At 39.2% G+C, this 23,492-nt stretch overlaps 1 protein-coding gene across 9 annotated transcripts in view; it reads right to left on the reverse strand.

Annotated features, from left to right (window-relative positions):
• PDE1C (phosphodiesterase 1C) overlaps positions 1 to 23,492 on the reverse strand; it is a 311,425-nt gene that overhangs the window by 178,205 nt on the left and 109,728 nt on the right. For 4 of the 9 annotated variants that reach the window (XM_082755214.1, XM_082755209.1, XM_082755215.1 and 1 more), the window contains exon 3: positions 8,106 to 8,132. The exons of the other annotated variants lie outside the window; for them this stretch is intronic. In XM_082755214.1, the coding sequence (XP_082611340.1) occupies positions 8,106 to 8,132 (27 nt within the window). The remainder of the gene's footprint in view (positions 1 to 8,105; positions 8,133 to 23,492) is intronic. 9 annotated transcript variants of the gene reach the window in all.

Consider the following 23,492-nt stretch of genomic DNA (forward strand, 5'->3'; position numbering starts at 1 on the left):
CTGGAAGCTTGTACAGGACTTCAACTATTTTGCCCTCCCAGAGAATAAAGGCTCACTGCTACATTAACTGACAAAATAATGCCAGACACTAACATTTTTTCTTTCTCTCTATCCTTCTTTCACCCACCCTCAATGTTGTCCTCTGGTCTGACCGCTAAATCAAAGAGAGGGATTAAAACAACTCATTATCAATTCAAATTGAATTTGAGACACAGCTAATACATGGGGGTTCTGAATTAGTCATGGAAATGTTACATCTTAGGATAATTTAAGTGACCAGCTTTTTGTAGTTACCCAGCATACTGAAAACTGCCTAGAAGGTGCTACAGTTCATACATTATAAATACTTGATGGGAAAATCAATGGATTATGTACACACTACTTGAAGCACTGGTTCAGAGGGGTCAACCTGTTAATAGCAGTTGGCATTATTTGTTTGACCAGAAAAAATATAACATTCAGAAAATAAAATATTAAATTATTAAAATATTAAAGTAAAATAAAAGTCCATATAAGTTATTTTTGTTTTCTTCCTTCTTTTGGTGTTTATTCCCTAGGAACTTGTGGATTCAAATGAAGGGCAAAGTGCTACAGCCTTGGAGCAGAAAGTGGCAGTGGAATCCCAAATGTCATGGTTTCCCACTTGTTTATTGCACCTTCCCTTAGATGGGAAGCTTTTTGAGAGACAATACTCTGTACTTGTGTGTGTAGCATGAGTTAGTGGAAGACCAAAGGGATACAGAGTCAAGACTACCACCTGTCTTCCTTATGCTGTGGATTAGAAAAAAAAAATGCATTCAGGAAAGAGGGATGAGAAATGGCAGCTGGGGAAAGAAAAGACTGGAGATAAATGTGTTAACATTTATTTCAAGGAGTAAAACTGGAAGGTTTTACATACTAATACAGATCTGTGAACACTGAGAAATTACAGTGCAAATTAGAAGAAAATTATAAAAAGAGAAGTTCTACAGAGCAGCTTGTGCCTTTGCTAACAACTATGTCAAGCTGTATCAAAAGAAGGCCCCTTCCTAGTGTTGTAAACCATTTTCATCCAGACTTAGAAAATGAGCAATGTGTTTAGTCATAGAGGGATTGCACAAGCAGCAATTGTCCTAGCTTCCTTCCTCCTGTGCTACCAACATGACCAGTAAAGGTTTCACTAAGGAGGTTTCACTGGCGTGCATGCGTCAAATCTGAGTAATTCACTTCTCAGGGAAAAAAAAATAAAATAATAATAATGGTATTTTACAGGAAGATCATGTCTAGTAAGTCATAATATAGAGCCTAACTGAGTTCTTCATGAAGTTTTATTATCCTTCTTATAGAAATTATGTGTAAATCATGGGAGAAGAATTCCCTCTTACATCCCCTTACCACATTCTAATCTAATTCTTTGAGCACGCTTCTCTAAAGTATCTGAGATCAGCTAAAATTGAAATGAACACTCACTGTTAGCAGTGTACCCAAAAGCAGAATTACATTCCATGTCTATGAAGAATGAAAACTGCAAAACCTCAAAGAAAAAAGCAAGCCACTTCAATTTAACTAAAAATAAGTCAGTGTGAAGAGTGTTGGATGTCACTGAAAGAAGCCAAACTAACCCAATAGGAAGGTGCCAGGAGACTTGGTTTATTCTTCTCCCATGCAGCTTCCAAATTCATATATGAACTATCTTGTCTGGTTCCAATTGGTAGAAACAGAAGTGCCAAAGTATCGTAAGAAAAAAAAAAAAAAAAAAAAAGTATAGTTCTCAAAGTCATTTTGGTTTGAGTTTCAGATACAGAACAATCTTTATTAAAGTCTATGACTTTTGAACCTAATTTTAATTTCGTACTAGTCTTACTCTAACAAAAAGGGAACAAGCCTTGCAAATGTAGGGATTGCAAATAACTTCTTACAAATTGGTACAGATAGTCTGGTTTCCTTTCAGCTGTTGCAAGAATAGCATGTATGTATTTCCAGGGTCCAGCAAAAAATGTGATCTAAAATCTTAAAACAATTCTGTACAGTGTCTGTAAAACATAAATCTAAAAAATACAACAATTATATTACGAAAATATATATCATATATGAACAAAGGACCAATGCAAAAGCAAAGGTGTGTTATCAGCTATACTGAAAAGACACTGAAGTTTGCGACTGAATTTCACCAAAGCATGAATACATTTAGGAAAAAACTCAAAATAATTTTCTTTTTATTGTGAAGGACACTTGTTGTCATGATATTTCAGTAGCATAACCTACATTTGCCATTTTCATATCTGTCAGAATCCATTCCATATCATGCAAGGTGTGCTATTGTTAAAATAAATTCTGCACAATTTTATTTTTTTAATATATTACAAATAAGCTGGAAAAATTATGCCTAATATATTCAATATTTTAATAGTAATTAATCATTTAGAACTTACATTTTTAAATAATTATTCAACACTATGAAATGTGATGAGATAGAATAGATCTTGATAAAATAATGGTAATATATAGCAGTAAGAATGATTTGGCACTGTTTAGTCATGTTTCAGAATTATTTTGAATTTACTCTTACTCTGGAAAAAGCAAATAAGTCCCTACTACTCATGTCAAGAATCCAAAATTTATACCTCCCTCTAATATCATATTAATCCATCATATTAAGAAACAGCTGCTTCATTTTGTGTAGAAAAACTGAGCAAGATGTCCAGAGCAGGAAAAAATGTGTATCTGTATGGAGTCCAAAGTCACTGCAGCTTCCAACTCCCATACACAGAGGGAAATAGGAGAAGAAAAAAGAAAAGGAAAAAGAGGGAGAGTATGTAAAAATGTCAGTCATTTTTAATGTTTTCCTCTTATAGAAAGTGTTAAGAGAACAAAGCTGGGATTCTCCAGAAGGTAAGTTTCCTCCAATCCTCCCAACATGGTGTTTCCCTACTCAGCCAAGTAATATTAGCTTCCTCCACGAATTAAAGCCCAATTCCCCCTCCATGCATTAAAGCCCAAACTCCACTTAGCTTTTGTTAACTTGAACCACGATTTTTTACTCAGAGCTCTGTAACACTACCAGTATCTTATTGCACTTAAAATGCATTAGAAGATCATTCAGGTTGCCCAGAAAACTTGGAAATACCAAATGAGGGTTTCCAATGCCACTTTAATTTGGCCCCTTCATGTGCAGATTAATTATAAGCTTTACTTAAATGACCATTTTCAATTTTTCCCTATATACCTATGATTTTGCAGTGCACTTAATAAATAGCACTCAACAAATCAATACCTTTTTTACTGAAATTAAATGTTCATGAAATTTAATTGAACCAGCTCCACCTATAATATTACAGAAATAAGTTTATAGATCTCATTTTGCAGAATGCCCAGCAGTCTTTATTTATTTAAATATTATCATCAGTTTCCCTGAAATGCAGAGTTTCATAAAGACCTACTGAAGTAATAGAGAGTTGATGAAGTCTCAGTACACAAAAGACTTTACACTTTACAAAGAAGTCTGACATATCAAGTTGTGCATTTGCTTGTGTATGCTACTGATTAGGATATCAACCTTTAATGCATCATTCATATATATATATACATATATATATATATATATATATATATATGTATGAGCAACTCTAGCAATAAAGAAAAATTTGAGCTAAGTGGTATTATAATTACTTGCAGGGATTAGGAATTAGGGTTATTTTTATTATTTGTAATTAAGATAACCTTGCAAGGTCAATAGATAAGCTATGAAAATTAAATGATGTCAGAACTAAGTGCTATAGGACTAAACATATTTTCAAATTGAGTCAAATGATGAATGCCAAGAGTAAATCAAAAACATAATGATGTTCTAAAGTACTGGGAGGTGGAACAGACAACCTCCAGAGGTCCCCTCAAGTCTACATTATTTGATGGTTCTCTATCAATGGCAGTGACAACAACCACCATACATAAGGCCCTTACTTTGACAGTCAGCTTTGAGAGAGCAGTGATGCTTCCTCAAACAGAGATCTCCTTAGTGTGTCCTAGTAGTGCTAAAGCACAAGATTAACCCCAGCAGAGTTTCTTCAACATGGTAAAGGTACAGGATCTGATCCCGAGTAAGCACACAACTTAAAGGGTACTTAGAATGAGACTTGCAAGGCTCGAAAGTTACCAGAATTTTGAAATAATCCAAAAGAAACAGTGGATTGTTTTCATCTAAAGAGGTATCAGTATGAGTCACCATGAAGATGTTCATCAACTAAAGCTGGGAGGATAAAAAAATACTGTTTTCTACTTATTTTGTGTATAGCAACATTTGTGTATGCATGGTTTCTCTCCTTGTGCTCCACACTAACACATATATTTTTATTTTTTTAAAAAAGAAAGGATGTGTTCACATTCACATTTTCTCTCCCAGAGAGTATTAACTAAATACTAGAGAAAAATGGAACTGAGAAGCACAGACACATAGGAGAAAGAAAAGGAAAGTGAGGGAAAGAAATAGACAACACCTTTACTTATGAGTTTGCTGAGCGATTGTCTGAATAAGAAACAACTAAATGCTTACGAAAATTAGTGAAGACAATGTTCCAGCCATGTGGTTAGTATCACAAGCTGACTTTTATAATTAGGATGCAATCTTTCTTCCTTTCTTTCTTCCTCTCTTCCTTTCTTTCTTCCTTCCTTTCTCTCTCTCTTTCTTTCAAAGAAATCACATTAATGTTTTGCAAGGCCTTTTACAATGCTTCTTGCAGTGTCACAGCTATATTTCAAAGGCACTTTGAGTACATTTCCTTTTCTGTTCTGTAATTCACATATAACATTAGCAGCTAAGTTAAAGACAAAAAAAAATATGTACATTTTGTCCATGGATGGATAAAATATCAGGACTCTTTTTACTCAATTTTTTTTCTAAAATGAGTTCACTTTACGAGAACCATTTGCATCTTAATGGAAAATTAAATTGTACAATTAACCAGCAACATGCACTTACACCAAAATAGCAACACACGCAATTCCATGTTACTGGATGAGTACAAACACATTACTGTGGATTGTAACAGCAAAATAAATAAGTAAAATAAAATAAAATAAAAAGCATATCTTGTAAACTAATGCACAGACTACTTACTTGAGAAATTCTGAGAACATAGTTAGAACTTCCCACAGTCCTTAAAAATGTTAAACCGACTTCACTGGCTGAACTTCACCCAAGCAGATGAACCTAACCTAGGAAGGGATTGCTAAAGGCTACTTGAAGGGTTCATTTCTTTTAATCTCTCTGTAAGCTGAAGGTGCTAAATACCTCCCAGAAAACATGGGCACACCACAGCTGGTATCTTCATGTAAACTGGGAGCCTCACCAGACAAATAGGTCTCAGGTGCTCCAGAAAAAGCAGAAGCAACTCAGGACCTGGAAGGTTATGAGAGTTTCAGCTTCCCATTTAGTTCTCCCTCTTGCTGACTACCTCTCTATTTACTATTTAATAAACTGTCTACTCTACACTTACCCAAGGTAAACAAGATGGAAGAATGACAGATGACCTGAGTTCTGATTAAATATCCTACTTCTTCAGTATTGCTGTGATTAATCTACATCACAGTTCAGTGGTTGAGATGCAATTACTAGGTTGGGACTAATGAAATTAGGGTTGTCTAGACAGCTGTGAAAGTTCCAAGTTTATGAGGAAAATCATATCAATATATTATTGTTACAAAAGCATTTCAGCCAACTCAGTTAACAGAATGATCAATACAGAAGTCAGTATCTGGCATTTCCAATTACATTTTTAGTACCACTCAGATTTTACTTTGACTCTTTCTTCTCATATTTTTCTTGCATATCTTCCTTCCCAACAGATTTGCACTCAGTGGAAAGTGTTTCTTTACACTGCAAGTTACAGAGGACAGCAGCATTTCTCCTGTGTAGTCAAGTGCTGTTCACTTACACTTATGCATCATTATGTGATTATGAATACCATTCCCCAAAGAGGAAGAGAGGAAGAAGATGCAAAAGCAAACAAAAGATCATTTCACTGGAGCTGCCAGTAACACTCCAGAGCCTGGTGACAAAAGAACAGCAAAGACTGCTTTGAAATAAACATAATGAATGAAAAAGAAGGAAATCCCACAACAGATGAATGTGGGAATTGAAGGCAGAGACCTGAGCCAAATCATCGGTTTATGTGTGTTTCTGGAATTACAAACTCAGAGAGATGCTACCTCAAACCAGCCCTTCAATGCATCGCCACCGCCTTTTCCTGCACACCACATTTCTGCATCAGATGGCAACACATGCCATTTCCCTATTTAGTGCTATACCTTAACCACACAGCTGCTGGCAAATCCAAGTCAGAAGCTCCCTCCATAGCCAGGGAGTTTGCCCTAGGTGCATGCAAAGCACGGCTGCCAAGCGCAGCAGCTCCCTCACTGCGGTACCCAGCCCTCTGGCCAGCAGTCAGTACCAGCTGAGCCAGGATGTTACGAGTAGCTGCTCTGCAATTGCTGTGTGCAGGTTCCTCGTGTGGCTCCTTGCCCCGCAGAGCTGACACCAGCTGTTTCACAAGGGAGGTCCACAGAGTCCGTCTGCCCAGCAGCCAGGCAGGTGACTGCGCAGGACACAAAGCCCAAACCAAATACGGGGAGAGTGAAAAAGAGAAAGTCTGAAATCACATGGGGCACAGGGCTTAACCCTGTAATGGTACATTTAAGAAGGTTGTCATTTCTGATGTTTTTAATTCTCTGTATGTTGTTGGTCAAGCTGTTGGGTTTGTAGGAGCCTGTGACACACTTCGTCTCTCTTCAGAGGCTTGCAGCAACTCTCCTGTATAGAAGAGATGCTGAATGCTAACCTCCCTGACGCTGTGGTTATATACACAGAAAACACACCCAAATAAGACATGGTGCTCAGGACAATGCAGGCAGTGCTAGACACACAGAGCAATCCTTCATTCTGCAAACCATTTCAGGCCCAGAACAAATCCTCTTGCACCAAGTCAACACCTCTAGCCACAGACTTTGTCATAATTAACATGGTAACATCAAGAGAAATGTGGGAGAAAAAATAGAGCTGCATGCAGAATTACTGTCAGCTCCACATTTAGGAAAACAAATGGAAACGTATCTACCTTCTCTCTGTTCTGCATCTCACACCATGCAATACCCGCCTGCATGGTTCAGCACAGAGATCTCCAAATCAGCATTTTCCACTGACCTGTCACAGCTCAAACACACCTCATCAGTGAGTCAGGCCACCACACTTCAGTTTCCTGTGGCTGTGACACACAAGCACATGCACAGACTGTCCCACCAGTGCTGCACTGGGGTGGTCATCTTCAGCACAAGGTGATAGCAAGTCTGCCAGCTTCCTCCATCATCACACAACATGAAAAGGCACATTCAGCAGAGCCACAGTGTTTAGTCTTTAGGAAGCACTCTGCAGGAGTCTCAAATCCTGTTAAAGTCAACACGAACTAAAGATGCTCAGCACGCCATGAGATTAAGCCACCAATTAATACTCCAGATGCAGGGGAGGGGGAGTCAGGTCAGTACCAAAAAAACTGCACTGCAAAGAGTGTGGTCTGAAGCAACCAAGCAAAAGAGCTCCAAAGAAAGAAAAATGAACCTGTCAAAGAACCCCATTAGTCCTCCCTCCTGCAAGGAGGCAGTAAGATAACTAGATCAGGTAGCTGTAATAGGGCCCGTTAATCAACAGGATCCCCGTTTTCCTTCAGTCTCCTGCAAAGCCACAGATCATTAGCAGCACTACAAGCCATCAATCCATTTTTTATTACAGCATGAGTAAGTGATAAGAGTTAGAACTAGCAGATCGTGCAGAAGGAACAGAGTGACGTTTATTAGGGTTTGACCTTCAAGGACAAATATTTTTGTCCTTACTCAGGGAGAACCACTGCTAACGTCAAAGGGGAGGACTATCACTAGCGCCAGAGGGAATTTGGAGCAGCAGTGCAGGATGGACCTTCATGTAGGGTAACAATCAGTAGAATGGCATTTCCCTGGGAACAAAACCAATCTGGTAACAGGAAAATCCTCCCTCAAACCCCCTAACAAAAAAAAAAAAAAAAAAAAGAGGGAGAGAGAGATGACTCACAAATACCTTCCAGTCCTCTGCGATATAGTCTTACCTTTGTGATGTTTTCTTGTATTTTCTCCTGCAGGAAAAGAACAAAATACAACTGAGATAAGAAAGGTCCACTGCTGAGGATAAGAAAAGGAGAGGGTCAGAAATCAGGCACAATTAAGGGATGTCACTTTTGCTATGAAACTTATGCAGCTATCTCCTTCTGCTAACCTCAGTGGCTGTTGCCATTATCTCCTGTAGAAAGTGGAATGTGTTTGCCTGTGTGCATCTTGCCCTTTTCTTGTAAGACAGGGTCACAACAGCTAGAAAATGAGTTACTACTCTAAATGACTTGGGGTGCATCCAGCCACATTGCCTGCAGTCAGTCAGAGCAAAGCCCAAATGGCTTTACAGCAGCCTTGCTCTGTAAAGAAAATCCAGATCCTAGCAAGTTCTCTATTCTGACAAATCCCAGAAGCCACACCAGAGTTCAGTGCTTGTACCTTGGGACCTAACAGATCTGAGCCCAGGACTAGGAATGGCAAGAGCAATGAACATACTGACAGTATCTCTTCACCTCCCCAGCCCAAGGATCCAGCCCTTCCACCAAACCAAGTATTGCAAAGGCTGCAAACCCCTTCTCTTCTTAGCATAGTGGATTTTGTCCTTTACAGCAGGCAATGGCACAAGCTGTCAACACTCAATGGAAAGCCCTACTGCATTATTGCCTGTGTGGCTATACACAGGTATATCTGCACTGTACTTTGACTGTGAGCTTGTTATCCTGCAAGAGACATGTTCAATAGCTTTGCGTGGTGCCGGGCAAAACAGTGCATTGATCCTACTTGAGTTCAGCCTTGCTTCTGTATTTTAAAGTAAAGCTAATGAGCTCTACACTTAAAAAGCAGTGATGGGAACACAGTGTGAACCATCATGAGAAGTGCAAGATCAACATCCTGTTGTTCAGCCAGACACTTACAGGTGGTCCCCACCTTTTGAGTGTGTAGGTAATGTTGTTATAACTGCTTTACTGCTGTGAGCATCAAGCTCTGATTTTTCATCTCTGATAATACTGGAAACAGAAAACTGTGGCTAAGTCAGATAGGCCCAGGATACCCTAACAAGGGGTATTCTTTCTTAAAAATAAGAAAAAAAAAATGGGGGAAAAAAAAAAAATGTATTACTATCTTATGCTTAATAAGATTCATGAATAGGGTATCCTGGCTGTCAAATATTTCATTTGATATTACCTTTAGAAAAGGTACTCAAGCATGGTCTTAATTCTGTATTCTGACGGTGTTAGAACCATAGAAGTCCTAGATATTTACTTTAGAAAAAAAAAAATAAAGTATTTCATTTACACTTTAATGTGTGAAGAATTACCTATTTAAATTTGAATGGATGCAAAAGAGTAAAAGAACATTCACAGAAGTATTGAGAGTCTAGCTTACTAGTATTCATGATGATAATATATAAAGGCAGAAGCCCACTTGGGCCCATCTGATTCAAAGGGAATTTTTATTTTAATTACAGAACAAAGAAGAATAGAAATTTTTGATCACATTGTGTTCTTCCCAAGAAATCTTTTTTTTTTTTTTTTTTTTTTTTTCCTGATATATAAATTTTACATTTTAAAATTTCAAATTGTTATTTACAAGTCACTGCTTTCCCCTGGAAGTCTTCTATGTTTTGTTGCAGTACTGTCAGAACAACTTTTCCCTTTATCAGTCAGTGACTTTGTAAAGCGTTTCTCTTTCAGCCAACCTTCACATTCCAGCAAAAATACCTTTCATAAACTCCTGATTAGCCAAAAGTTTCTTGTATACTTTAAAGAGGTAACCCAGCCTTAGGGTGCTGTTTGCATTTGAGTAATAACATCATTTTTCTTATCGGTTACACCTTTACCAATCCTTATTTTCAAGAAGATTTTTACTGCATTAGAAAACTGGGCAATACCATAGATGACAGTACTAGGAAAAGGGCATTTGTGTAGCCATAGGGAGTATAAGAAACATAAATACATTTTTTTTATTATTGCTTATTGTTTCCACACCTGCAGTCCAATTACAGTTAAGGTTTATGTGTAGTGAGTTAGTGACTGAGTTTACAGGCACTGAATTTGCATGTTACAGTTGAAGACAATATAACTACAGGAACTGTTGAATATAGATTCAGCATCCCTACTGCATACGCTTGCTTTAAGAAGAATGTCCCTAGCAGCTGCATCCATACTACTGCTGACATCTAGCAAAAAAAAAAAAAAAAAAAAAAAAAATTACTGTATTCCTGAACTTCCAGAATTCCCCCCACCAAAAAAAAATAAATAAAACAAACCTGACAATGCCACCTACCAACATTATAAAAGGATGCTGTTGGCACTATACAAATGTTTTCAAACATGGCCTTCAAACTGCTTTTGAAAATGTAGACAGTGTCAATGTCTACCTGATTTAAGCTTGCAAGCCACCACTTGCACCTACCTCCCATTAAATATGATTATTGCAAACAACAAAATTAGAAGGTGCCTCTTATAATACCTTAACCAATGGATAACGGCAATTAGCCACTATATTAATAGGAGTAAACTGGAAGGAGGGGGTTATTTGGTTTGATGTTTCCTTGCTTCTTTGTAAAAAATGTAGGATAATCTATCCTGGCCTATCTCTCCAAGAGATATGCTAGGAGGACCTGGCTGCTCAAAATTGTCTTTATCAGAAGCTTTGGAATAAACCTGGAAACGCGCATCTTCCAGTCAAACTCAAGGGATGGGTGATTTTCTGATAACAAAACCAAACTGACACAGAGGAAGAATGATGATGAATTAAAGGAGGCAGTGTTACAGTTTCCTGCACCTGTGGGCTGTCCAGTGCTCATGCCTGCAATAAGGCTTAGCGAAATTACCAAATCTGTTTAGGTTCAGTTTCTTTCCCACCATGCATGTGCCACACTAAAAGAACAACCACATCCATTAAATCATGTTTTCTGTTGTGGAATGTATTACTCATAGATCTACATTAAGCTTGTATATTAAAAAATAATGATAAAAAGGTAGATTTTTTTTTCTCATTCTGAAGAGAATTAACAGGTGACTCACACTTAGTAGGGCCTGTATTGCTAGTGAAAAACTAGAAATAACTACTCTGAACTTCAGGTAATTACATCTGCACAAGTGTAGTATGAAGTCAGAACTGATTTAGCACAAGCAGGTTACTAGAGCCTAATAAAAATAGTCCCAGTAGGAGTTTTAAAAACACATATTTCATAACAAACAAAATCTAAAAAAAGTGGTAGATAGGACAAAACTTCTGCCTGAAATGAGATGGTGTCAACATGAGAACTGAGCCCACTGTTTCAGTATGTGTTTTTCTAGAGAGGAATGAGTCTTTCATCAGAAAATAATAATAATATGATGGTCAGACATAAAATTAGGACTCAGGCCTAGGACCACACCTTGAATGGTATTTAAGCAGCAACAGGATGTAGATAGCTAAAGCTACATAAGCACTCAACTCCCACTGAAATAAACAGACATGCAAAACTTGTGTGCTTTCATCCCTACCAACTGCTCTTAGTCTAAGTATCCTGTTCCCAAAATTATGTTTCTACTTCTGTCATTTAATGCTGGTATACATTTAAGCAAATAACTTTCTTCCTGTGTTTCCCCTTCAGACACTTTTTCTGGTAGTTTCTTAGACCTTTAAGGTTGCAGTTTGTGTAAATGGTTTTGTAGATAAATTCATAACAGTGGGACAAAACTGGAACCCAAGTAATGAGACTTCTAAGTTGTTCCAGAAAGCCCTCACACTTCTTGAGCATCTAGAAGCCCAGAGATTAAGATATTTTTATAGAAACACACAATAACAGTGTTTGAATCTCATAACAACCTCCTCAGACCTTATTTTGCTGAGACATGAGTTAACAGACTGAGTAGGTATGGAGAGGAGTGCAGGTGGAGAGGATGGTGGAATTAAACAGATCTGCCAACTGTTCTGTTTTTGCACCATGATCATACAACTCAGAATATCAACTAGATAGATGAATTAATTGCTCTTTCACTCCTACACAGCCTCTGAAGAATTACCTAAAACACTTAATTTTTTTTTTACTCATAACAGCAGCTTGGTTAAAATGGTGTTATTCCATATTTATTCCACAGGGTTTTTGGTATTAATGGCATCCCCTCAGCATGTGAAGTAAAACTGTGGGTGCTACAGAAGTAACAGAAGGATTTTTGCCTAGCTTCATCCCTGAAAATCTACACTGAAAATTAAAAGTTAATGAGCATTATGCTCTGCTCGCACACAGGTGCTAGGAAGTAATGGGTCGTACCTGCCCTTGGCTCATCAGCATCTCCACATGCTCATAACCACCAGTGCAGTGATCAGCATTAGGCCACCAGCTGACGAACTTGCTGTTAACAACTGGAGGTACACACAGGTGAGTGCAGGTGACAATTTTTAGTGAATTAATGCTTCGCAGCTAAGTGGCCATCAGCATGCCTTTAGCCTGCTGAGATGGTTAAACAACTTAATTTTCTGGCCGAGGCTCATAATTTGCCATCCACAGTGGCTTAAAGTAACGTGCTTTGTTTTTCCTGGGCCTTGCAAAAGATTTTGAAAGGAACCCTGTAAGTCAAAGGAGTTTAGAAAACCAGATATGTCTTTTGAAGTCCTTGAAATTCAGTGGCCTTTGCTCTCCCATTTGTACCTCCAGCTGACAATGCACAAGTCTGGATCTAATGCAGCATCTGCTTTTATGCTGGATCCATGTTCCTTTGGGAAAAAGAGGGCAATGACTGTTTAGGGAACCACGAGACTAGCTAGAGTGAATCCGCTACAGCAATTTAAAACGTTGCCCCCAGACGTCTGTGCATAGTGCCTGCCACAGGTCAGCATCCTCACAGCACAACCAGCAGACACAAGCACATCCCCAGACATCAGCTGCCTCAGCACAAAGTTCAGCATTTTGGCTTACACTGCCAGCAATGGTGGCTTTAAGCAAAGATGCTGGGTTTTGTACTGCCACAGCTGAGGCACGCTCTTTACTGCTTGCTCTGCAGCAGAAGCAGAGGCAAAACTGCCAGGGGCATTAACTCCTTCAATTGATGCAGCAAGCCTCACTGGAGCTTGGCTTTCATACCCTTATTTTTGTCACTGACATCAGTAAGCATAATTAGAGCTACGTTCAGAGAAAGGTAACTTCTGTCTGAAGAATGTTTTACAAAAGATACTTCTTCAGGACAACCACAGTTGTTAAAGAAAGCAGTTGTCATGAGTGAGTATTTAAAACGAGTTATTCTTAGACTGGAGGGGAAAGAGGGACTTTTCCTATTTTATATTTAGAAGCTTTATAATTAGCATGTTTAAGATATGAGTGGGAGCTTAATCATCCATTAACAAAAGAACTCAACAACATCTGTCCTTTAATATTGGAGCTCCATCACGCCCGTAGCCTAGGCAAGCCAGGGCTATTCATCTCCGTTTCCCTGCTAGGTTCCTCTGACCAGCTCATTCAGAAGCACACACAGATGAAGCCACTTCACCACACTGAAACATCGACCTTGTCACATACAAATTCTGACAGGCTTTCTTTCCTGCCAGAGTGGGGCTTCTGATGTTAAAATAGGTGTAAAGGTAACCCTTCTGAAAGTCTGTTTTGTAGCTTAGCAAACCAGCAATGAGATAAGCAATACAATTTGGAAAAACAAAAACAAGTCTCTCTGCAAGTCAAATCTAGAAGATGAATCCTGCTCTTGTATTAGCCACCAGTGAATCTGCAGCCATACTGGCTGATATCCCTCCCTTGTTTACTTTAGCAGCCATAATTCATATTTACTGCTTTTCTTACCAGATCCTTCCAATTCATTGGTCCACAACCCCCAAGATTTTCCCTCAATGCTTGGGCAGCAGAACAAAGTATTTCCCAGATCCCAAGCCCTGGTGCTTTCCCTGGCCGTACCACAGCAGCATATTAACTTGTAACAGAGGGAGGCAACATCTCCCAGTGCAAGCCCCGACAAGAAGCGGAGGTGGGGGACTCAAATAAAGCTAATTTTTCCAACTGATGGGATCACTTAAATTGAAAATCTTCTCTCCCAGAGGCTTGTTATTCTGAATCATGCAGTGCATCACCAATTAATCGTCATCATCACAGGATTAGTGATGCATTTACGTTATGTTACCAAAGCCTATATTAATAACCATGTATAAATCAATTCACACACACAAAAATAATAATAATATATATATAAAAAAATATATCTCACAGCACAGACTAAGGACTGGCATCTGTCAAAGCTCAGGATCCTAGGGGAGCCCTGACCAGAACTCAGGAATATATTGAGATTGCCAGACTTTGAAGGGTATGATGCCATCAACTGCTACTGGGTTTTAAATTCCATAATTGAAACAGGAAGACCTGCTTTCTTTCTTTATTCACTCTCTATTCAATAACAAATATAATTTATTGTTTCTTCCACATGGGTTGGTTAGCAAAGTACTGTGCTAAGTTAAAAACAATACCATCACAGAGACTAATAACAACAGAGGAGAAGAAATTATAAGAAGTGGGTGAGGAAGGAAGAAAAGATTTCACCTAGTACTTAAAATGTGACATAGGTTTTATATGGGATTTTAAAAAACAAGAAGAGTCGTTTTAAATTGGACCCTGACCTACATAGGGACATAGTAAAATGAGAGGATGAGGCAGTCATTTTTCTCATTTTAAGAAGATTATAAGAGTCTGCATGCTTTGAAGCACAGGCATGTGCCCTGCAACCACACAAAGACAAGAAATATTCACAACACGAAATAGGTATGATGATTTCAGAAGAAACAGAAACAAGATAGTGGAGAGTGACAACAGATCTACAATCAAAAAAAAAAAATAAATGGGAGGGGGGAAGCATCACATCTTGGAAATAAGAAGAAACAAAGTGAAATTTAGCTTGGGCTCAACTTGCAATTGGTTTCTCAAACTAAATAATGTATGTAGATAGTTCAAGGTCAACAAATATCCTCATGCTTTTCAACAAGGAATATGCTATTTTGATATGCAGCCAACCTGACTGACCATAAGCTTTCACCATTTTAGCTACTAAGTTTTCTAAGCAACTGGGCAAACAAGTATTTCAAGAAACTTAGAGCCTCATCTCCAAAGTGGATGGCAATTGTTAGGCCATACAAGAATTGACTAACTTCTCATCTTGCCTCTGATTTTCTGTAATCTTTTGCTATGACAAGGCTCTGTTCTGCAGTTAAACAACCAGTTTCCCACTTAGTCATTTGGGTTGAATGTGTTTATTGAGCCTGTGTGAAGTGTAACTGGAGAGGCAATGTTCCTAAATTCTCCTCATAGAAAAGCCTCGCTGGCAGCGCAAGCTGTGAGGGGTTTCTTCTGCAGTGCAGCTCAAGGTAGCTGCAATCCCTTCTCTAGCAGCTTAGTAAAGAGTGGACAGAGCCTGGAGGCATTACAGATGGTAGTTGTGTATATGGTCTCAGCAAATTGACATTAATGACAAATACATGCTATAATATATGCTCTTAGGAGAGCTGATGACCTTAAATTGCACTCAGGCCCAAATTCCTTGTCTCACCACTGAAGTGCCAGGCACCAATTCACTAGCAAAATAGGGGTTCAAGTGTGAGGAGGGTGGAGGAAGAAAGAGAGAAAGGAAAGATGGTAAGAAAGAAGTCCCTCTCAAGATCTGTTCCTACAGATGAGGAGGATCCAACTGACTTTACCTGCTGAGCACCACAAATTTGACCCAGGTCTTGATCTCATCTCCCAAGGTTAGTGTAAATGCAGCCACCTATTCATCACCCTCAAGAGCAGGAGTGCTGGGTGGGACCCCATACAGCTATAACAATTTTATTCAGACAGCAGCATGTGAGAGCTGTATTAGTTAAAGGTATTTTATTTTCATCTGCCATAGAGATGATCCATGATCAATGGTCAGGATCTTAGTTAGCTTCATTTTAACAAAGGGCAATCATGGCTTACTCAAACTTCGATAAACAACACTGGCTGTCTGAAGAGGTAAGTTACCTGCTGTGCATCCCTCCAGGACACAGTACATATACCAAATGAGGAGAAAATGAAGCAAAGAAAAAGTTTATTCATCTATCTGATCTGCATTGAATAGTGTGTATGTAAGAAGGCTCAAAGGTTTCAAGCTAAACAGTCTGAGGCACAAAGATCTGTGGGAAACAGTGGGAACCCTGTGGAGACAGCTGAGCACTCCAGCTTGGTCACAAAATGAGGTGTCCGTAAGAGTAAATCAGAAAGACTGACTCAGATTCAGTTCTGGAACTATCTTGTACAAGGCAATAGACTGGACAGGTATTTTAATGTGTTGGCATCTTGGCTACCAAAAAAAGTCAGCAAAAATTGTTCTAAAGGTTTCTAAAAATATAGTTTAATTCATATAGATTTTGTACAGAACCAATAAAATTACTGAAATCTTGAAGCTTCTCCTCTATTTTTATTCAGTTTTCCATCACACTTCATACAAAACCAAACAAACAAAACAAAAGCAAACAAAAACTATTAAAAAACTTGCCATTGCAGTTAGCATGGACTTAGCTGAAGAAAAATACTACGTAAAAAGTAAAAGGGGGTTGTTTCTGAAAATCTGGCCCTTTGAAGAGAATGTGATCTACTGCTCATCCTGCTTTTTTTTTTTGTACACAACCAGCAAATTATCTTGTGTGCCATATATATCCTATTTCAAAGAAAAGAGTATGCTCATAAAAATACAGTTACTGGAAAGTACTTTTCAGGAAAACAAAGTCCTGAAGTCTGAAAAGAAGAAAGAGCAGTTCTCAGTACTCACATTTATTAAAATAAAATAAAATAAAATAATTAAAAAAAAAAAAAAGAAAGAAAGAAAAGAAAAAGATTGTTAAGTCACAACACTGCATGACCTTTGCCTGTTTACTGTTTTAAAATACATTATACTTAGTATGACCCTGTGTTGCTTTCTAGCTGGCCACTCCAAATGACTTATGGAACATTGGGCTCTGAAATAAATAAAGGAGATGATCTCCAAAGTACAGGATGGGTGGTACTTCAACATGACTATCCTGAAGCCTCTCCCACTGGAAGAGGTTGTGACACGTATTGCAAAATGGGATCAGAGGGGCTGGGAGGGAAGAATATCTCCCATCTGCTCTGAGGATAGATGTGCTGCACATTGTGTTTAGACGGCAACACTGACCTCACAAGTGGGATGCTGCTTCCTTGTTATTACAATGTCTCAAAAAGGCAGCATATACACAATCTTTCCTGTGCATTCTTAAGTTGTATCCTGTTCATTTTCCTACAGAAGGAGCTTATAAAAACAAGCCAGGTTAATAAGAAGTGTAAAAGGGGACAGTTCCTTTTGCAGTAATGTAACACATCATTTTGCTGAGCACATATGGCAGTAATAGTGATAGATCCTGTGTGTTCGAAGCACGTAATAGTTTAGCTGGAATTCCATTCCCCCAGTGGGAAAAAGTTGTGAGACCCTGGAAGAAACAAGCACGGACAGATTAAAAACTTTTTTTTACTTACTGCTACTATGTAAAATGAACATATTCAGATTCTCCAGGAGCCAAACAGGCAGCTGTCCAGTTTGTTTCATGCAGGGCAGCTCTGTGATTAGTAACAGCATGCACGATGATGGGGGAGAGTGTGTGTGTGGGGGGAAATCATTGTTCATACCATGGATTAAATATCTAGACAGGAAACATAGACTGGAATTACATCTGGCCAGACCAGCCACATGTGTGAAGTCACTAAACAAATCTGCATCTTGCCCTAAGCTCTAGTAAATCTATCAGACTGCTGCTTGTTATTGTTTCCCCCTCCAACTCTCCTCCTCCTGAACACAACCCACCCCCTCTGTCTGCTCATAGACAGCTGGTGTGACGCAGAATTTTAAATCTCATGGTTTTTGTGCCAGGCCCTCTCCTGACTCTGGGTTACAGGCTGAAACACTCGGATTACTGTTTAACAAGCCTAAACGTGGGGCGAAAAAATTGCCGCACAAAGATGCAGTGTTCCCTTTCCAAAATAAGGTTCCTCTCCCCATCCCCATTCCCCACCTCCCAGCCACCCCCTCCTTCAGCACGCCGATGGTTTTTAGAAATGATTCAAGGCTTTCTGCAACATGACTTTGCGCGGTGAGGGAGGGACGGCTATTGTCCTGACAGTGCCTCGTTAACAGACCACTCATTAAATGTCACCCTTAGGAAAAGGCAACATTTAAACTTCTTGTGAACAGCCAATGCTCTTTTTCTGGGCTTCCCACCACTCTGTGTTTCTCCAGGAACAGTGACATTATGGAGGGGGGCAGGCTGAATAGCTATGCAACTCTGAGAAGCCTGCTTAGAGGAGAAGAGATTTCATGGAGAGTCCTTAATGCTAGACCTCTGCCGTTAGTGTCCTCAAAACTGCTGGTTGCAGCGTGGCTCAGCAGATCATGGGCTATTCTGTCCACATTATTTCTACATTGCTATGGCTTTATCCTCTGTACAGAGTAAGATTTCCCATCTTTCCTTCCTTCCCCCTCTATGCATGAAAAACATGGTGCGATGACATACAGCTGACTCTACCAAACAAGGCACAACAGCAAAACAAAAGAGTGGAAGGAGGAGAGCAAGAGCCACAGCAATGCCTGCCTGCTGCCATCTGCAGCTCAGGAGCACTGCCCTGTGTTCAGGGGCTGGGAACTCCTCACCATAAAGGGGAAATTTCGGCAGAGGGAAATGGGACGGACGGGTGGGCAGACGGGAACGGTCTTTGAGCATGCATGCAGGGAACGGAGGAGGGTGTGCGAAATTTCTATTATTTAAGGCCCTACTCCCTGCTGTCGCCAGCTGTCTCGCAAGCAACTAGATGCCACAGCAACCGTGGGAAGGGGAGGAGGGTGGTCTTCAGAAAGCTCAGACACAAAGATGTTTTTAAATAAGCAAATCCTCCAGTCCTGTCCACATGGCAAGTGGACATGGTTGTGATTGCTATTCTAGTTCCTAAAAGTTTGTCTGCTTTAAGGTTGGAGTCAAGTTTCCTGCCTCCATAAGGTGCAGGTAATTCAAAATGCAATTTGATGTTTCACAGACATTGAGGCTAGGTGGGACCATTATGATAATTTACTCTGAGTTACTCAGCAAATTTGCATAACTCAGGAATTTCATTCTTCTCCATTTGCAAGGGGATGTCTTCACTACAGTCGAGCTAATTAAAAACAGGTCTTATCAGTGAGCATTTATATGAAAGCTTCTCTCTGCAAAGCACTTTAGAGACACTCTCCATATGAAATGAATGACTTTATCTACACATCCCATCAAACTGCATCCCAATAAGTAGGCTCCCTGAACCTAGAATGCAAGTGCAAAGAGGGGAAAGGAAAGATGTCTGCCCAGACGAAACTAATGAGAACTGGAGGGAGAATTTTTAGTGGTGTTACACCAAGAATATGGCCCAAATACCAAAGACAATTTCCACACCTTGTAGGAAAAAAAAAAAAAAAAAAGCAATAGCATCCTGAAGGAGAGCCCCTCATTCACCTGAATGAAGACATTCAGAACATGACGCAAGAGCAGTGTTTTGGGCAGCATTTATAACCAGCAGTATTTTTGTAACATGTAGGTTTTCCTTCAAGGCCTCCCATTAAAATTTCAGTGAGGCAGAAAATACTGTGCTACAAATTGGGCAACATTTTCAAATGCCCTTAAAGGCATTTGAAATCACAGCCCTTGTCCCTGTGATTTTCAGCAAAACTCAAACTCCTAAATGACTTGTGTACATGTTGTGCTATGAGCTATTTTAAGCTGTGAGTAAATAAATCTAACAAATGTTTACATGTAGGGGCCTGAAGAACACACAGAGCTATCTCCTTTCTCCCACTGCCCTTCCTCCCCCCCCTTCTTTTTTAAAGCTGTCTAGTTTTCCTCTCCACCCTTTCTGAGTCAGTATGGTCTTCTGTATATGATCTCCCAATTCTCCCCCCACAGCCTCAACCCCCACAGCTTCCTCTTCTTTCACTTTTCAAGCAAGTCTGAAAAGAAGAGTTCTCCCATCTGACTGTAGCTGTCCCTGCTGCATCAATATGTGTATAGGAGCATATTTAAATTGTGTATTCAGTCTCTTTGCTTAGCAGAAACCAGTAACTGCTTACAGCTAGTGAATCCCAGAAAACCAGCTGCTCCACAGGAGGCATGGGAGGAAGTGTGATCTGAGCATCATTTACAGCAGCCATCTGAACTGTTCAGCCTTACAAGGGAGTTTATGCTCTACTTCAACTCCTTTGCCCTTGGATGCTTGCTGTAGTTTGCTCCTCCCTACAAGGACTCCCTGCGTGCTACAGCTGAAGCTACAGGGCTCTGTACAATCTTAGTTGTTAAAATGACACAGATCTTATGTTTAATTTGTGCTAATCTTGGTGTTGAAATGAGATTTGTACCAAGCCAGGATTCGTACTACAAATGCATATTGTGTGACTTTCTGTCTTGGCTAGGAGTTTTGTGCATGAATAGTATCTGTCCCCAGGAGCGTAAGAAATCAGTTCTAAAGTGACGACACAGACCTACTAATAGCCATTCAGAGCATCATGTTAATAACAAAATGACTCCACAGCTTGACAGATATGGAAGAAAAGCATGGAATATGTCATACAAGACTATATTCATCTTAATAAATCATCTCCTGTATCTCTCTCTCCAAGAAAGACTATGAAAATCCTCTGCCTTGCATGTCTGTGCTCACATGGATTTTTCCATCCGATGTCACCAACTGCTAAGCATGGAGGTCTTCTGAAAGAAGGTGAGTCAGTCTGATGTGACATAAATTGGGTACATTGGCAGACAGAGAGCCTTTCAAACTTCTTGGCAGCCATGTAGAGCTATGGCTCTCTGAGGGCTCTTCACCACCCTTCTTGGCCAGGAAAATTCAAAAATTCAACCATCCCCAACTGGATGTTACCAATTGTTGAGAGGGATCCTGATTCTGCTGAAGTCAACTAGATGAATTTATTATACACAGTTTCACCAGTCTCCTCCTTTCTTCTCTCTTTTCTTTTCTCTTCCTTTTCTTTCTCTTTCTCTTCCTTTTATTTATTTATTATTTTTTTTTAGTCACACCTTCAAAGCAATCCGCTTTTTGAATATCCAAGACAACTGCAGACAATTTCTGTCTGAGACTTGAAGCAGTACAGTGTCTGCTAGAGGAAGGTCCACTCCTCAGCTCTAATACAAACTTGAACAAAAAATCAGGCTTAGCACTCTTAGGGAAAATTTTGCACTGTCACGAGGCTAAACAACTTTTCTCAATCCATGAATTTCTTTATTTCTTTGAAAACTGAACTCTTCAAAGAAAACAAAACCAAATTCTTCAAAGACCATTAAATGAATTCCAATTTCACCCCCACAAATGGATGGGTATCAATGAAGTCATTCTTCCTAGTATTAGCAGCACAGTTCATGAGATCAAAAACAGCTTTATTAATCGAAACAGGCTCTTCTAGAAAACCTCCAATCTATCCAAATCCCTAGTGGTTTGAGAGCAAATCACATTTGTAGAAGTATGTTTCACAACTGCTGTTTTGTTTTAATGGGTCAGCCCTAGTATGTGAACCTCAATCTTTCCTCAGAGCCAGACAGTTTCTAGTATTTTGAGGAAACTGAAGTGAATTTTTTTTTTTTTTTGATAGAACAAGACGAGAATGGAAGAGGAATATCTCACATGAATTGCAGGGAAAAAAAAAAAAAAAGAAAAAAAGAAAAAAAAAAAAAGAAACAGAGTACATAAAAATCCTTTCAAGGACTGAGTTGGATTTAATATAGTGTTTGAATCCACCAAAAGCTGGCAGATTAGGAGATGAACTGGCCTCACAGCCTTTAAAACACACAAACACGCAGAGGATTTTTCAGTGCTATCTTCCATCAGCTTTTATTTCTTTATGCTTGGACTGCTAAGGCATTTTTAAAAGAGAATTCCAGAAAGACTCTTAATTTTCCTTTGATCCAAGGCTTAAATTCATCTTCCCTGAAATAACTTTTTTCATATCCTTGTTTCTTATGCAGGATTGCAAGCTTTATAGCAGTGATATTTGAAAAGCACTGAATTTAATATTACAAAGGGAGGCCCTTTCTTCTACAACAGACTATGGTCTTCTTTATATGACTACTGAAATAAATAATTGCTTTTTAGGCTCCAGGTATGATTCATTTGTACTACCCCCAGAAGAATAAAAGCTTTTTTATGATTATGGTAAAAACTAGAGAGTGTATATTATTTCTTAGTCAACATTTCAGTATTAAACATGAAGTCTTCTCTCTTTTGTTACCTACAGGATTCATTTATTGATCTAAGATTCAAATAAAAGTTTCTGTATGGAACAAAGTAACCAAAGGACTGTGGCAAAATTTATTAGTTTACTGCATTACTACACCTCCAAACACCATACTTTTTAATTATCTTCTTCCAAAGTTCCTGTACTCCTATTCATTAGAATATATTTTCTCCTCTGTCCATTTTTCAGTCATGAGATTAGCAGCTGGCAGCACTTCTCCTGTTCTTCTTTCAAGGGCTCTACTGCAGGCAGTTTGAAATAAGCTATTATGGGTCAGTTTAATGTTCACACCACAGGCAGAACTACATCGTAGATCAACCAGACCCCAACAAACTTTACAACTAGTGAAGTCATTTACACCCACAGGTTAGCTCACCCAAACTAAGAATTTGTAGGCTAACGCTGGAGCACGGCCATCTCCAGCACATACCCAGCACCCATTTTCTAACCAGTGAGACCTTTTCAGTCCTTCCAGGCAGCATGACAGCCAAACATTGTCTATTCCTGCCTCCACCTCCTGTTCCCAACGTTACTTTCAGCAGCAACTTGTGGTACACAGGAAAAGTCAAATTCAGACTTAAGAGGCCTATAGAGTAGTTTCCTGACATGGTTCTCTGACAAGTAATCCCTGTCTATGCTCATCAAGAAAGCCAAACTAGAAACAGGGTAGCAACGACTATGTTGAAATATGGTTGAAGGTTGCTTAGTTCTGCTTCCAGGGTGAACAGGGCTTCAGTTTAAACCCAGACTCTCAGGAGGTTCAGGAAGACTGAAACCAAGACCAAAGACAGCAGGAGTGCCTCTTTCACCTCCGGAAAGGAATTAGCATATTCATATTTTCCACTTGAAAACTGACTAATTTACACATTTCCTAACAAAGTGGTGCTTTCTGAGGGGCTTTTTAAACCTCTACTATCTGCTGCCAGCTAAAATATTTGGGGACAAAGCCCACTGTGTAGAGAGTGCCTCTGGAACTGAAGGGAGCTCTCTGTTTTCCTGTTTACGATGGCTACATAAATGAAAATGAAGCAGATCAGGCTACTGTCACTGGGAGAACCAGCTGTTCTGTATGCGACATTTTTGAAATAAGAAAACCTAAAAATACTGCAGAGCACA

This window comes from Aythya marila, assembly GCF_965140915.1.
Source record: "Aythya marila genome assembly, chromosome: 2".
Classification (NCBI taxonomy): Eukaryota; Metazoa; Chordata; class Aves; order Anseriformes; family Anatidae; genus Aythya; species Aythya marila.